Raw genomic sequence first — 15,596 nt, forward strand, 5'->3', positions numbered from 1 at the left:
GCAAACAAACAAACAAACACATAAATAAATAAATAAATAAATAAATAAATAAATAAATAAATAAATAAATAAATAAATAAATAAATAAATAAATAAATACAAGCTGGTGTTTTTTCTCAGTTATTTATGGTATTTCAGTAGCTGAGTCAGGAGAAATGATAGAATATATTTATAGAGAGGTGATGGGTGAAAAGGGAAGGTGTGAGGGATCCAGATGGAGGAGAAAATAAAGGTCTGGGTGACGGGGGAGCAGGAAGAGGGGCCCAGAGGGAGGAGGGGGAGCAGACAGACAGGGTGAGGAGGAGGAGCAGGAAGAAGAGGACGACGCTCAGGCAGACTAACAGAGCAACCTCCCGGTGGATCACGGAGCTGCTGCATCCGGAACCCCAAGCAGCGCAGCCGGAGCCATGGCCGACGAAAGCACCCGAACCACGGCCTGCACCGGCTCCAGCCTCCTGCAGCCGGTCAGTGAGATGACCAACCTGCCGCTGGATCAGGTAGGACCCGGATCGGGCTCTTTCCCCAACCATTATCCGGGGCCGTGCCTCGGAGCCTGGCGGACGCCGCGCCGCAGCTCCGAGGCGGGGATCGGGTCTCCAACAGGCGCCTCTTCCGAACAAAAGATGCCTGAACAGGGCGACGAGGCGGTCGATGAGTCCTGGCTGGACGGAGGCCTCTCAGAGTCCAGCTGTGGGAGGAGAATGTGTTTTGTAACGATGATCAGGTCTGAGGAGAAGATGCGCCTCTTTGTGGTGGAAATAATCAGGAATCTATGAGCCTGGGTCTGCAGCAGAGGCTCCAGCCACCCAAACATCTGCAAATCCAGATCATTTATACCAAATAAAACGATGAGGAGGAACTTAGAGCCCAACTAGGATGAAGGGTTAATCAATAACAGAATCAGTGATCAGATGATTCAATCATTCCTCCAACTCTGGAGCCCCAGACCAACAGGAACTAGTGCTGAGATTCTCCTCTGGTTCCCAAATTCAGGGATGTATCATTCGCATATGGGGTCTGTTAACAGTTAATCTCTAATTTTCTAACATTTTCCACCTTTAATGTGTCGTAAAATATTCAGATTTCAGCTGAAACAATACAGAGAAAAATATTAACGGATTGACAAACTGCTGCACACTATTCTGTTTGAGACACACTAATATGAATTACAGTCAATAATAAATAAAGTTCAGATGTCCTGGTAGGATAACTTAGTAAAGCTATTGTTTGTAGAGAGTTTACAAAGGATAAGATCCAAGGTACCAGTCAGGAGAAGGTTTAAAACAGTTTAACCAGCCTGGTATTTGGATTACAACTATTTCAAAGAGCTAGAATCCACAAATAGTTGAGAGCTCCTCTAAAATGCTTATTTTTACAGTTCAAACAGTAAATATACCTTAATATGCATCAGTACGCTCCGTGTAAACAACATTAGCGCTACCACAGGAGCTAGCATCCACAGTCTCCCTTATTTCTGCTCCTCCAGCCAATCAGGAAAATGAATATGGCTTCTGGATTGGCTGCTTTGTAAACACCAGCCACTAGCAGTTAGCATCTAAGCTAACTGCTAGTGGCTGAGATACCTATCTTGGGTATCTCAGTTTTCCATGTAGCATTTTCTTCTGATTGTTTTAGAACTGATTTACAAACAATATGGAGAGAAATCCCTGAACAGGCGTAGTCCGCTGTGTGCAGAAACCAAACAGAGAGGCTGCTAAGAGCCTTATGGAAACGCTGAAAAGCTGCAGTTATTTCTGGCTGTTGGGTGTCAATAATCTTCTGTTGTCTCCATGGATTAAATGTTTTCCTCTGACGGAAAACATTTAAACCTGCCGAAAATCTTCCTGATTGTTGTTGGAGAACGTCTCTTTGAGAAATAAATCTGAGCTTTTGGGTCCTTTAGGGACAAAAACAACTCAGTAACATCAGTAAAACCACAGGAGAGGGAGTGTCATGCTGTGGGATTACCACTGGCTGATCATAAGCAAAAATTCATATTTAAAAAAATCTCCCAATTTGTCTAAATGAAATAAACTCATCAAAACACTGAAGGTCAAATTCCTGAAAAACGATACTAAAGACTCAACCTTCAAGTTATTAAATGATTATTGCTTATTTTTGTCTCAAATTATAAATTAGTTTGATTCAAACAACAGGAGAGCAAAATACTTCTGTTGTTATGGTGATAAAATGTCAAGAAAAACCATCAACACTTTAATTCCTGCAGCTGACAGAAGATCAAAACTTCCTGAAGAGCTTTGAGCCTCCAGACCAACAGGTGATACCTCGGCTGTAACAGGTAGACGACGCTGCGCTCTGATTGGCTGAGAGCCAGCTGACTGGATGCAGGTGGATCAGGTGGTCGGTGCTGCTGCTGGAGGTCAGAAGGTCTCCGGGTGGTGATACCGAGACCTGGACGTCCAGATGGCGTCCTGAACCGAGATCTGTCCGTCTGATCGGTTCCAAATAGAATTCAGGGAAGAAAATGTCTGAAAAACGTTTCATGGAAATGTTTGATCAGATGAACTGAAGTTTGTCTTTCCTGGTTTCAGTCTCTCAGCTCTCTCACAGTTTGATGTGTGCCTTACGACTAGAAACGGGGATTTATTTTAAATGTTGGTTTATTTTAAATGTTGATTTATTTTTATTTTAAATGTTGGTTTATTTTAAATGTTGATTTATCGACGTCAGAATAAATTCCAATTAATGATGTTTAAAACTTTCCTTATTGTTGGGATTTATAGTTTTCCTATTTTATCCACTGTTTGTTAAATAAAAACATCAATACATATAAAAATATGGAAATAAAGTTACATTGTGCAGCTTAGTGATACAAACAACTACATGATTGTTTTAGAGGCACATTAAAAATGGGAATGTTTTTCATTAGTTTATCATTGCTGTAACTCAGTCACACATAAAATGAAGTATTTAATAGTTATTTAGTAATAGTATTTAATAGTATTTAATAGTATTTAATAGTATTTAATAGTATTTAATAGTATTTAATAGTATTTAATAGTTATTTAGTAATAGTATTTAATAGTATTTAATAGTTATTTAGTAATAGTATTTAATAGTATTTAATAGTATTTAATAGTTATTTAGTAATAGTATTTAATAGTATTTAATAGTATTTAATAGTTCCTGTCGTCAGTTTTTTATTATCACAGTAGCACCACAAAGTGTTGTGATAAAACTTTTTGTTTTCGACCATTTTCCAGTAATCTAATGGTAATAATACAAGAACTCGTTCTGAAAGATCAATGAACCTTAAATTCTAATGAACATTTAACTCTGGAACATTTTAAATATCCAAAATAAATAAATGGAACGGATCAAATGAGTGATGAAGTCTGTAAACTGTCCTTCAGCTGAGCCAAAAGCTTCAGACTGGAAGCTTTTATCATCCAGTCTTTGCAAATGGAAATTATTGAACTCGTTTTAATTTATCATGTCATTCATTGATTTATTGATTTATTGCTCATTACGACAGGCCTGCTGCTGATATCGTTCTGTTCTGCAACGTTGCTTCCTCCCACTTTAAACTTCCTAAAGAAAAGCAAAGAAAGGAAAAACGATCCTCGTTTCTCCAGACTGAATGTCTCAGTCCAGCCGCTGCTGGTCGGAGTTTAGTGTCGGATGAGTAATCGCTCAGTTTACACACTTTCTATTATTTATGACACTTGGTCTCAGATTTCAGACAGATCAGATGCTCAGCGAGATCACACTCTGGGAATACAAGACTACATGGGATGAAGATGCTGCTCATCATCAGCAGAAACACAGACCTGCAGTTGGCCGTGAGATTTGGTGACAGCAGAGCAGTTAGTGTGTTTTAGTGATTTATGACGGTTGCATGTCAGAAAAGTCAGAGTATTAAACCCAAACAGGCTGGTTTTGGTCCGTTCACCTTCAGGATGTTGGTGACTCTGGATCAGTTTGTGGTGAAGAAGAAACTGAGAGGATGGATGGATGGATGGATGGATGAATGGATGGATGATGGATGATGGATGATGGATGGATGGATGGATGGATGGATGGATGGATGATGGATGGATGATGGATGGATGGATGGATGGATGGATGGATGGATGGATGGATGATGGATGGATGGATGATGGATGGATGGATGGATGGATGGATGGATGATGGATGGATGGATGGATGGATGGATGATGGATGGATGGATGATGGATGGATGGATGGATGGATGGATGGATGGATGGATGGATGGATGGATGGATGATGGATGGATGGATGATGGATGGATGATGGATGGATGGATGGATGGATGGATGATGGATGGATGATGGATGGATGGATGATGGATGGATGGATGGATGGATGGATGGATGGATGATGGATGGATGGATGGATGGATGGATGATGGATGGATGGATGATGGATGGATGGATGGATGGATGGATGGATGGATGGATGGATGGATGGATGATGGATGATGGATGGATGGATGATGGATGGATGGATGGATGGATGGATGGATGGATGGATGGATGATGGATGGATGATGGATGGATGGATGGATGATGGATGGATGGATGATGGATGGATGGATGATGGATGGATGGATGGATGGATGGATGGATGATGGATGGATGGATGATGGATGGATGGATGGATGGATGGATGGATGGATGGATGGATGATGGATGGATGGATGGATGATGGATGGATGGATGGATGGATGGATGGATGGATGATGGATGATGGATGGATGGATGGATGGATGGATGGATGGATGGATGGATGGATGGATGGATGGATGGATGGATGGATGGATGATGGATGGATGGATGATGGATGGATGGAAGGATGGATGGATGGATGATGGATGGATGGATGGAAGGATGGATGGATGGATGATGGATGGATGATGGATGGATGGTGTAGAGGGGTGTGAATACTTATCTGTGCTGTCAGAACTGGATCGGCTCTCCAGAGAAATGTTCATGTCTGTGGCTGTGAAGGTCAGTCAGCAGAGAACGCTGGCTACATTCCCCACACACACACACACACACACACACACACACACACACACACACACAGATACTCTCTCTCCTGCATGGCGTCCAGCCCGTCCTACTTCATAATGACGGGCGCCATGGCGATGGACCCACCATGTAATCTTCCTGACACCTCAGAATAATCTCTGTAAAACCGAGTCTGACCCATGTTGATGCATCTAATAAAAATCCAGACGGGAACCAGCCGGCTCCAGTCTCATTAATCAAAGCACAAAGTTTTAAAAGTCCTCACACTTTGATGAAATAAACCTGACTCTGGAGCTCTGGTCTGTTTCACCTGATTTATTTGTTGGTTCCACCATCAAGTGTTCATCAGATCTGCTAATTAGCCTTTAGCATCACAGCACTGACCCACTCTGCTTTGCTGAATTGATTTAATTTAGACCCATCCAAGGGCTTCCTAGTAGAAACACCCATCTGCATCAGACTAAAATCCAAACTTTGACTAGGCCACTCCAGCAGAAGGCTCATTTATTCCACCTGGTTGTTGTTTTATCGTTTGTATTTTTATTTCTGGTTTCTGGCCTGTAAAACCTGATGATTTGAATAAAGTTTACTTCCTGATTCTGACGGTTCAATCAGTTCGTTCAGCTCTTACTGTTGAGATAAATCTGTCACTGTTGGGCGAACTGAAAGGTTTCGCACCATGTGGGCCGTCTTGTTCTGACCCGGCTTCATCACGCTGTTGCTGATGGGAATCTTCTGAGCAGCTGAATAAACCTCGTCTGACCCGCCGCGGTCCAATCCTGCTGGGACGGACAGGAAACCCAGAACTTCACTCAGAACAGCAGAAAGAACAACCACAGCTCTGCTGGTTCTTTGACATGAAGGAGTGAGGCATATCTGAAAGTCTCGCTGGTCGGTTTTCTCCCTGTTGGTTTGGAGAAACAGGAGATAAATTTGACTGATGCATTTAAAAGGTTTTCCAAGACTTTAATGTAATCTAGTGACACTGATGTGTTAACGGGAAACTGAGATGATGTTTCTGAGCTCCTCCTCCTTCCTGACTCTGACGCCACTTTTCCCTCTGCTCCGTCTGCAGGTCAACTTCGTGGTGTGTCAGCTCTGTGCTCTGATCTCAGCCTTCTGGTTTCGTCTCTTCCTCCATCCCAGTAAAACCAGTCCTTTCATTAGACATGTGGTGGCAACTGTGCTGGGGCTCTACTTCGCCCTGTTCTGCTTCGGCTGGTGAGGCGACGGCTGGAAAACCTTCCTGGTTCCCAGTTTTAACTTGTTTTTGCCAAACTGATCAATGTGTTGCAGTGGAAAGAACAAATTTCAGGATCACCTCGAGGTGAAAAATGGTGAAAAGAGGCTAAAAAGTTGGCAGAATAAATTTATATTCCCTGATGAATTAGGCCAGTTGGGAGCCATTTATACTGAGTCAAACATTGACAGCAGTAATTTGGTTATTTGACCAAATCATCCAAAGAAAATGTTTAGTTAGCTAGCTAAATGTTTAGCTTTATGCTAAATATTTATTTAACTAGCTAAATATTTAATTTGACCTAATTAATTAGGGAATATGCAGATTTACTTGCCAATAATAATAATTGTCGCCTCTTTATTGTTTCTTTTCCTCTTTTTCCAAACATTTCAGCTTAGATCAAAGACGAGTCGTTTTAGAGGCAGTACAGACGTTTAGCAAAGGACCTACAGCCTAATCTGCAAGTGAATTTGCATATTAGGCAAATATTTAGCTCTGAGCTCGTTAAACAGTTTGTTTGTCAACTACATATTTGACAGAGCTAACAGGCTCAAAGCTAATTAAATGTTTAGCTTGCTAACTAAATACTTAGTTTTCCAATCCTAAGAACTCTTCCATGTAGATCAACATGTCCTCCAGAATACACTTTTTCCAACAATCCAGATGCACTTTGATGGTGATTTTCTGTCTCAAGGCTAAAATGACAGAACATAGAACTGAAGAAAATTTCCAACCTTATTTCAGTTAGCCCACAGCATGATGCTGCCAAATGACAGGCACAATGATTGCTAAATGTTTGTTTATTGTTGACATCTTTAAAGAAGGTTCATCAGTTTTTCTCTGACTCCCTGCTCCTTCTTTCTGCAGGTATGCGCTTCACTTCCTGCTTCAGAGCGGACTCACCTACGGCATCATGATCCTGACCGGAGTGGAGCACATGCACAAGTGAGCATCATGGACTCCTTAAATAACGGCATCGTTAGAGAGACATTAAAACTGTCAGAGGAACCAGCAGCCGTGAAATTAATCCGTTTGATCCATTAAACTCAAATAATGTGTTTTATTCTTTAGAGCTCATGTGGAAAACAACTTCCTGCTCCTTGTGTACATTACATAGTGGACTGCTTTTTCCAGACAGACTGCTAATAAGTAGATTATGTTATGGTCATAAAACTAATTCAGAACTCACTCATACTGAAGATTAAAGCTCAGTACTGAAAAGAATCAGTTTTACATCAGAAAGTCTAAAAATAGATAAGATAATGAATTCAAGTGGCTAAAGCTCCGACACAGGAGGCTGGACTCAGACGTAGGGAGAGTCACCGCTTTCATATGGTGAAAGGTCTGTACTTATAAAGCCCTGGTCAATCAGAAATAGGACCAGGTTCCCAACTAGCCCACCAAACTTTGGATTGTGAGAAATGCAGGAATTTGTCACAAGAAATGTAGGCAACCTGTTCATACCTGTTCATGACTCCAATGATCCAGGCTGGAGATGTTCTGGACATGCTTGAAAAGAAGAAACCCAATGCATCCTTTAAAGTCTTTGCACCCAACATTGTTACTACAGATTTAGTTTAAGAGCTGAAACTGAGGTCATTCCTCAAAAGCAGCAGGTTGGAGAAGTCTTTCTGAAGTCTCTCTACCAGAGACAGACTAACTGACCTGAGATCAGTGAGTTGTTGTTGGTCTGACTCTCTTTTGGTTGCAGGTATTGCCTCGTGGTGGCTCTCAGCTACCTCAGTCTGTGCCAGATCACTCGAGTCTACGTCTTTGACTACGGCATGTACTCTGCTGACTTCACGGGGTAAAACTCCTCCTGTTTGTCATGTCGGTTAAAAAGCCTTCAGTTTTGATCAGTGATGTTTGATCTGCTGTCTTGCTTCCTTTTCCAGTCCCATGATGGTCATAACTCAGAAGATCACAAGCCTGGCCTTTGAGATCCATGATGGTGAGCTGCTCCTGCTGTAGTTATACAACACTGGGACGACTGGGACGACTGGGACGACTGGGACGACTGGGACTGAGGTGTTAAAGGTCTCTCTTGTTTTGGTAGGAATGGCTCGGAAGGAAGAAGATCTGACCGCAGGACAGAAGATTTTGGCCATAAGGTTTTTTTTATTGTTTTTAATATTTAACATTGGGTTTAAAGCAGTTTCTCTCTGGACGTTTGACCAGCTGTGTGTTTGTGTTTCTTTAGGCGAATGCCGAGCCTTCTCCAGTATTTCAGCTACAATTGTAACTTCATGGGGATTCTGGCCGGTCCAACCTGCTCTTACAACGACTACATTGCCTTCATCGAGGGGAAACCGCATCGGCACCGAGAACAAGAGGCCGGCAAGTCCAAGACCAGACTGGGTCAAGGCGAGCCATCGCCAAACGTAGGTCACCTGACTGGTTTGGCTCTGTAGAAATTATCCACCAGACCTAAAACCTCTAATCTAAAAGCAACAAGCGGACTACAGTGCAGGGCATTCTGGGTAAATACAACGAAAACAACTGAGGGAGTGTAGCGCTAGCAGAAGAAATGGCTTGTGGTCTTTTCCCAAAGACGAGTTGCTCAAAGGGTTTGGTTGGTTTGACACAGTGCAGTGGAACAAATGTTGCAGTTTTGGTCCCCAGTCCAACAGAGTCTCCCAGACTATCAGGTGGGACAACATCCTTAACGATGCAGATCTTTGTCTCCACCAGCGCCTTGCAGCAGTTCTTATTCTGCAGATGTCAAAGAATCTCAAGAGCCTGTTGCACTGGGCTAGTTCTTTGGCATTTGGATCGCATTGCTTGTATTATGTTGACGTAGAGAAATACAACAAAGATTGTTTTGCTTGAGAACAGTCGGTGATTGCTGTTTCTTGATTTTATGATGTCTGGATTTGGAGTTTTATGTATGAAACAACCCAAAAAGGCCATAATGTAGAGATTCAGGAGGTTCACTGCCGCTCCAATCAGCAACCAGGAAGTGATGGAAGTTCCTTCTTGGAGAGGAAATGAGGACAGACGTATCTTCCTCTCTACAAGCAGAAACTTAACCAGAAGAAATGTGTCTCTCCTCAGATGGAGGTGGTTCGTAAAGTGGCCACCTCCTTCTTCTGCCTGCTGGTCTTCCTGTCAGTGTGTAAAGTATTTCCAGTGGAGCGAAACATCGAGGACGACTTCATTGCCAACACACCGTTCTATGCCCAGGTGGTCTACCTGTACCTCTCCATGCTAACCACACGACCCAAGTATTACTTTGTCTGGACACTCGGTGGGTGACTGTGTTCATCTTTCCCAAACTTCTTTATTCTATCGGACTGTTTGCTCATATTTCACCTGAGACTCTCACCAAACAGCTGATGCCATCAACAATGCTGCCGGCTTTGGTTTTAACGGCTATGACAGTAATGGCGCGCCCCGCTGGGACCTGATCTCCAACCTGAGGATACTCAACATCGAGGTCAGGGTCGTTAGGACCAAACATTTCCTTATTATGTTTCATAATATTACAGGTTGGAAGATGGACTAATTAGACTTTGTATTTTCCAGCTGGCCACTAGTTTCAAAGTTTTTCTTGACAACTGGAACATTCAGACGGTGCAGTGGCTCAAAAGGTCTGTCTGGGGATCCACGGCTGTTTATGGCAGTAAAAGGACTCATTTTTCTGTAACCATATTGTGATCTTTATCTGTTGGAAAACAGGGTTTGTTACGAGCGATGTCCCTACCACCCAACAGCTGCCACGTTCATCCTGTCCGCCATGTGGCACGGCGCCTATCCAGGATACTACCTAACCTTCCTGACCGGCATCGTTGTCACGCTGGCGGCCCGAGCGGTGAGAAGATGGATGGATGGATGGATGGATGGATGGATGATGGATGGATGATGGATGGATGGATGGATGGATGGATGATGGATGGATGGATGGATGGATGGATGGATGGATGGATGGATGATGGATGATGGATGGATGGATGGATGGATGATGGATGGATGGATGATGGATGATGGATGATGGATGGATGGATGATGGATGATGGATGGATGGATGGATGATGGATGGATGGATGGATGGATGGATGATGGATGGATGGATGATGGATGGATGGATGGATGATGGATGGATGGATGATGGATGGATGGATGGATGGATGGATGGATGGATGATGGATGGATGATGGATGGATGGATGGATGGATGGATGGATGGATGGATGGATGATGGATGATGGATGATGGATGGATGGATGGATGGATGGATGGATGGATGGATGGATGGATGGATGGATGGATGGATGGATGGATTGATGGATGGATGATGGATGGATGGATGGATGATGGATGGATGATGGATGGATGATGGATGGATGGATGGATGGTGGATGGATGGATGGATGGATGGTGGATGGATGATGGATGGATGATGGATGGATGGATGGATGGATGGATGGATGGATGGATGGATGGATGGATGGATGGATGGATGGATGGATGGATGGATGGATGGATGGATGGATGGATGGATGGATGGATGATGGATGGATGATGGATGATGGATGATGGATGATGGATGGATGATGGATGGATGATGGATGGTGGATGGATGGTGGATGGATGGATGGATGGATGGTGGATGGATGGATGGATGGATGGTGGATGGATGGATGGATGGATGGTGGATGGATGGATGGATGGATGGATGGATGGATGGATGGATGGATGGATGGATGGATGGATGGATGGATGGATGGATGGATGGATGGATGGTGGATGGATGGATGGTGGATGGATGGATGGATGGATGGTGGATGGATGGATGGATGGATGGATGGATGATGGATGATGGATGGATGGATGGATGGATGATGGATGGATGGATGGTGGATGGATGGATGGATGGATGGATGGTGGATGGATGGATGGATGGATGGTGGATGGATGGATGGATGGATGGTGGATGGATGGATGGATGGATGGATGGATGGATGATGGATGGATGGATGGATGGGCTAATTAGGCTAATATTATTACATCATTGTACTTTGTTATTAATACTCTATCTGTCCTGCAGCTGAGTAATGGTCCGTCCTCACCTGTCCGTCTTCTGTCCTCTCAGGTGAGACACAAAGTCCGGCCCCACTTCCTGCATTCTGCGGCCCACAAACTGATCTATGATGTCATCACGTGGGCAGCCACTCAGATCGCCATCTGCTACACGGTGGTGCCTTTCGTCCTGCTGTCTGTGGGCCCGTCCCTAAAGTTTTACAGGTCAGCCATCTCTTTATTTCTCAGGTTGTACATTTAATTTTACTTTGACAATCAGGTTTCTATGGGTTTGAGGTTCATATTCCTTATTTCTTCCTTCCTGCAGATCGTGGTACTTCAGCCTCCACATCATGTGCATCCTCTTGGCTGTAGCGCTGCCGGTCAAACCCAGACATTTGCGCCTCAAAGAGCAGCAGAAAATCTGCTCCCAGGATGCAGACCTGAAGCCCCTGGAGGCTGCAGAGACCCACAGTCACAAACAGAAAGCCTCCTGAGGCCGGGGCCAGAAGCATCTTGTAAATTTCCATGAACTTGTGTGGGAGGAAGTGAAGCCGGACCGACTCAGTGATGCTCCTGCTGGACTAGGTACAGAAAAAAGGCCAAACCTGATTAATTTGGATTCAGTGGGGATAAAAGTGAAAGCAGGCTCTGGGTTTCTTTTTTTTTCTTAAAGGAATCTTGACTGCCAGAAATGACAGCAAACAGACTCAGAAAAACCTGCCATGTTTAAGAATATAAATACCTAATGTGAGTTTACATGGGAGAGCTGCGTGTGATCAGTGCTAACTGCCTGAACTACCATGATTTTAAACCAACTCCCTTTTCTTACTTGTCAGAAACTTGTGGATTAAGGAGGAAATATATGAAGATATGAAAAGAAACAGAGGCGAAAAGCTGGAACACACAATTTGATGACAACAAAGGTTGTGTGAATAAAAGTAAGACTGATTAAAGGAAAGCTTTTAAATATTTTACATAAGTTAGTTTTGGAAAAAGTGCCAATGTTTGTTCACTCAGTCACCTTATTTGTTCTAAAAAAAAGAGAAAAGTCTAGATGTGTTTACATGTGTACCTTTGGTTTAAAGTTCTTTCTGATGTGTTTCATTCCAAAAAAAAAAAAGATGTGGTTTGATAAGCAAAAGATAAACAGCTTTACAAAACCTTCAGAAATGAGCAGAAAATGGTTTTCCTTTAAAGTCTGATGATTTTTGACATATTTTCCTGTCCAGTTGGGTTCGGGCTTGTAGCTCAGGATGGAAATATTTTATTCCTTTACAGTTTGTCACGTCATTCAGACTCAGTCTCATTATGTCATTTAGCTCAGACACTGGGGAGAAAAAGCTGCTGGCTCTTGCAGCTAATTATTGTGGATAAAATGATAAAATAGTAGACACTACGGCTCTGTGAAAGACATATTGTGAGTGGCATTTTGAAACACTTGAAAGATTTTACAGCGACCCTTTCGAACAGCAAACAAATTTCTGGAGAAGCAAAATAGATACAGTTTGGTTTCTATGACAAAAACTAAATAATTAAGTGGTCTGTTATGTTTTAAGAGGTAAATTAATGTAGATCTAAGTGTGTTTGTGTTTCATAGTGGTTTAGCTTACTGTATTCTGATTTGCAGATATTTTTGCCAGAAAAACTAAATGAGTGTTTAATTGTGTGTAAAACAATTTACTCCGTAATTTTGCTGAATGAAATTTCGGGATTTTGTTTTGAACATTCAGTTTGCACACATAGTTCTAATAATTATCAAGGAGACCATGCCACTCACAATATGGAGGACGCAGAGTCTGGTAAGGGCCTGGAAGCCAACATGGCTGTTACCTTTCTATGTTTATTGGTCAAAAATGCTGAAGAAAAGTTTAGAAATTTGGATTTTGTTTTGTTTTTTGTTTTCATCCCAACCTGACTGAATTAGAATAACATTATAAAAGTCTTTATTGACAAAAATACAATCAGATTTTTGTATAAAACATAAGGATTTGGCACCATAATGAGATTCTGGGTTGTCTGGCTCCATCATGTGACAGAATATGGCCTTTAAAGATAAAACAGAAAATATTTTGCTCCAGTATTGGTTCAGTTTTAAATCTGAATTGAAGAAAATATATCATTTTTGACAAGGCTTTTAAATCCAAGTGCAAAGATGCTACAGCTAAATTAGCTAGGTGGGTTTTGCTAACTGCATACATTTCCACCTGCAAAACAGAAGATATGAGAAATGAAATAGTATTTGACCATACAGTCAGTTTGATGAGACAAAAGTGACATAAACAGTATTATAGCAGTTGATTTAGATAAAGAGCTTGTAGCTTTAAATACATTAGTTTTTCCATCAAGGCTACAACAATGCTTCACTTCCTGAATGCCCAGTTTCTTCTCTGGTTTAAGTTTAGGTGAGTGTTGGCTGTGAGTAATGCTGTAGCCATGATTTTTATAGGTTCCTCTATTGTTCCATCAATGTTTTCTTTGGGAGATTAAAAAACACAGCTGAAGGAAAGTTTACCTAACCTTCATTGTTTTGTTCAATTAAAAAAAACAGTATTGAACTGTTTGCTTTAATGTTAGCTAGTGGTTTAATTTAGCTATAGCTGCTCATATTTTGAGTTATGTACCAAACTGAACCATGTGTACATTTAATCACCAATATTTTTGTTGTTTAATTTATTTTAACACCGAGTGTAGCTGAAAATTGTGCTGGAAGAGCTACTTTGTGTTTACTTTTGAGCTTCAAGCTTTCTAATTGTTAACTAACTGTACATCAAGGGAGCTAGCTAAAACTGTGTTCAAATAAAAACCTACTAATATTTGTCCTGCACACCCTCACCTTAAAATTTGTTAAAAAATAAACATTAATAAACTGTTTTCTCATTAAATGTTCTTGAGTTGAGTTGGTTATAGTTGTTGGTTTGGCTTTTGAGAACAAAAATTAGCTGGTTTTCTAACTTCAAACTTTCAAGACAACTGGAGCACAGAAGGGATTAAATCAGTCATTTATATAAAGTTGCTGTAAATGTTCTCGTCTGTCAAACTTCTGCTTTTAGTTTAAATAACAATTTAATCTAATTTTCCGTCCAAGCTACTCTGAGTATTAACAGTCAGCAGTTCTGCCGATCAGTAAAAATCAGTGTTTTCTTTGCCTCTTTTCTTCTAAAACACAGAAAAATCTGAATCTTTCTCTGAATCTTTGCTTTTGTATTTGTTCTTTAATTGTACTCCTAGTTTTAGGTTTCTGCCATAACACCTGGTTGAAAAGATGTGACTGCTAACGAACATGCTTATGTAAAACAGTGATTAAAAACCAGCCACCTATCTTTGTAGTTTTGACATGTTTGTTTTGACTGTTTATTTTATTTGATTTATTTTGTAAATTATGTGAATAAATGTTGGATTTTTTTTACACTTAATGTGTCCAAGCTTCCAGTTATTTTCATTATTGCACAGCATATTAATTAGGGATCATATAAGATCATATAAATATATATATGTATATATATATATATATATATATATATATATATATATATATATATATATATATATATATATATATATATATATATATTGGATAGAAGAAGGTGAGAGTATTAGTAATGTAGGCTAGAGGGAAATGTCTTGGAGAAGGCACAGTCAATATTATCTGTATAGTCATGGACTAATACCATCACTGTACTTGTACTTTCCTGAGATAAGACTTCTGCACTTTAACCCTGAGTAAACTGAGCAGAGTTCCTGCTAAAGCTCTGAACTGATAAAGATAAGTAGATTTACTGCACAGATGATAATCTGCATTCATAACAGATTCAAAGTAGAAAACATTGAAACCAAAAGTAGCCAGACATTATGTAGTGGCATGCAAATATATTGACACAAATTGATGTTGATCAAAATTACAATCACAAACTTCAATGTATTTTATATGGATTTTATGTGCCGGACCAAGGCAAAGTAGTGCATAACGTTGGTTTTAAAAGTAGTTTAGAAAATGGTTTTTGGATAATTTGAGCCACCTTTCACTGCTGTTACAGCTAAAAGTATTTTGGGGAAAGTCTCAGTCAGCTGGAGACGTTGTAAATAAATAGGTTCCAGAACGCAGAGATGAGTTCAGAGTACATCTGATAAAGCCTGGAACATTTAAGATGATGATTGTCTATTTTTATCCATTATGGCCTTATGTTATGGACACATTTTAAACAACGAAATAATTAAACTTGTATAAAGGAGAAATAAAAATTCTGACACCATAATATTTAAAATATTTAAGAAAATGTATATCTTAATTTTTATGCAGTAGTTGAATATAAACCTGGCAGG

The 15,596-nt window shown here is 41.0% G+C and overlaps 1 protein-coding gene across 2 annotated transcripts; it reads left to right on the top strand.

Annotated features, from left to right (window-relative positions):
• Window positions 1–240: 240 nt before the first annotated feature.
• On the top strand, window positions 241–14,685 carry mboat2b (membrane bound O-acyltransferase domain containing 2b). 2 transcript variants are annotated; one of them, XR_006369686.1, is made up of 14 exons: window positions 241–497; window positions 6,091–6,236; window positions 7,123–7,200; window positions 7,967–8,062; window positions 8,151–8,206; window positions 8,312–8,366; window positions 8,456–8,636; window positions 9,310–9,502; window positions 9,588–9,691; window positions 9,781–9,845; window positions 9,934–10,066; window positions 11,347–11,498; window positions 11,602–11,861; window positions 12,113–14,676. XR_006369686.1 is itself a non-coding variant. In XM_044107134.1 (13 exons), the coding sequence occupies exons 1-13, from the start codon at window positions 408–410 to the stop codon at window positions 11,768–11,770; spliced, it is 1,518 nt and encodes a 505-aa protein (XP_043963069.1). In that variant the 5' UTR covers window positions 241–407; the 3' UTR covers window positions 11,771–14,685. The 2 variants fall into 2 exon arrangements, 1 of the variants encoding a protein (XP_043963069.1); XM_044107134.1 differs by having other exon boundaries at window positions 11,602–14,685.
• The last annotated feature ends 911 nt before the right edge of the window (window positions 14,686–15,596 follow it).

Source organism: Gambusia affinis, linkage group LG22, assembly GCF_019740435.1.
Source record: "Gambusia affinis linkage group LG22, SWU_Gaff_1.0, whole genome shotgun sequence".
In the NCBI taxonomy this organism is placed as follows: domain Eukaryota; kingdom Metazoa; phylum Chordata; class Actinopteri; order Cyprinodontiformes; family Poeciliidae; genus Gambusia; species Gambusia affinis.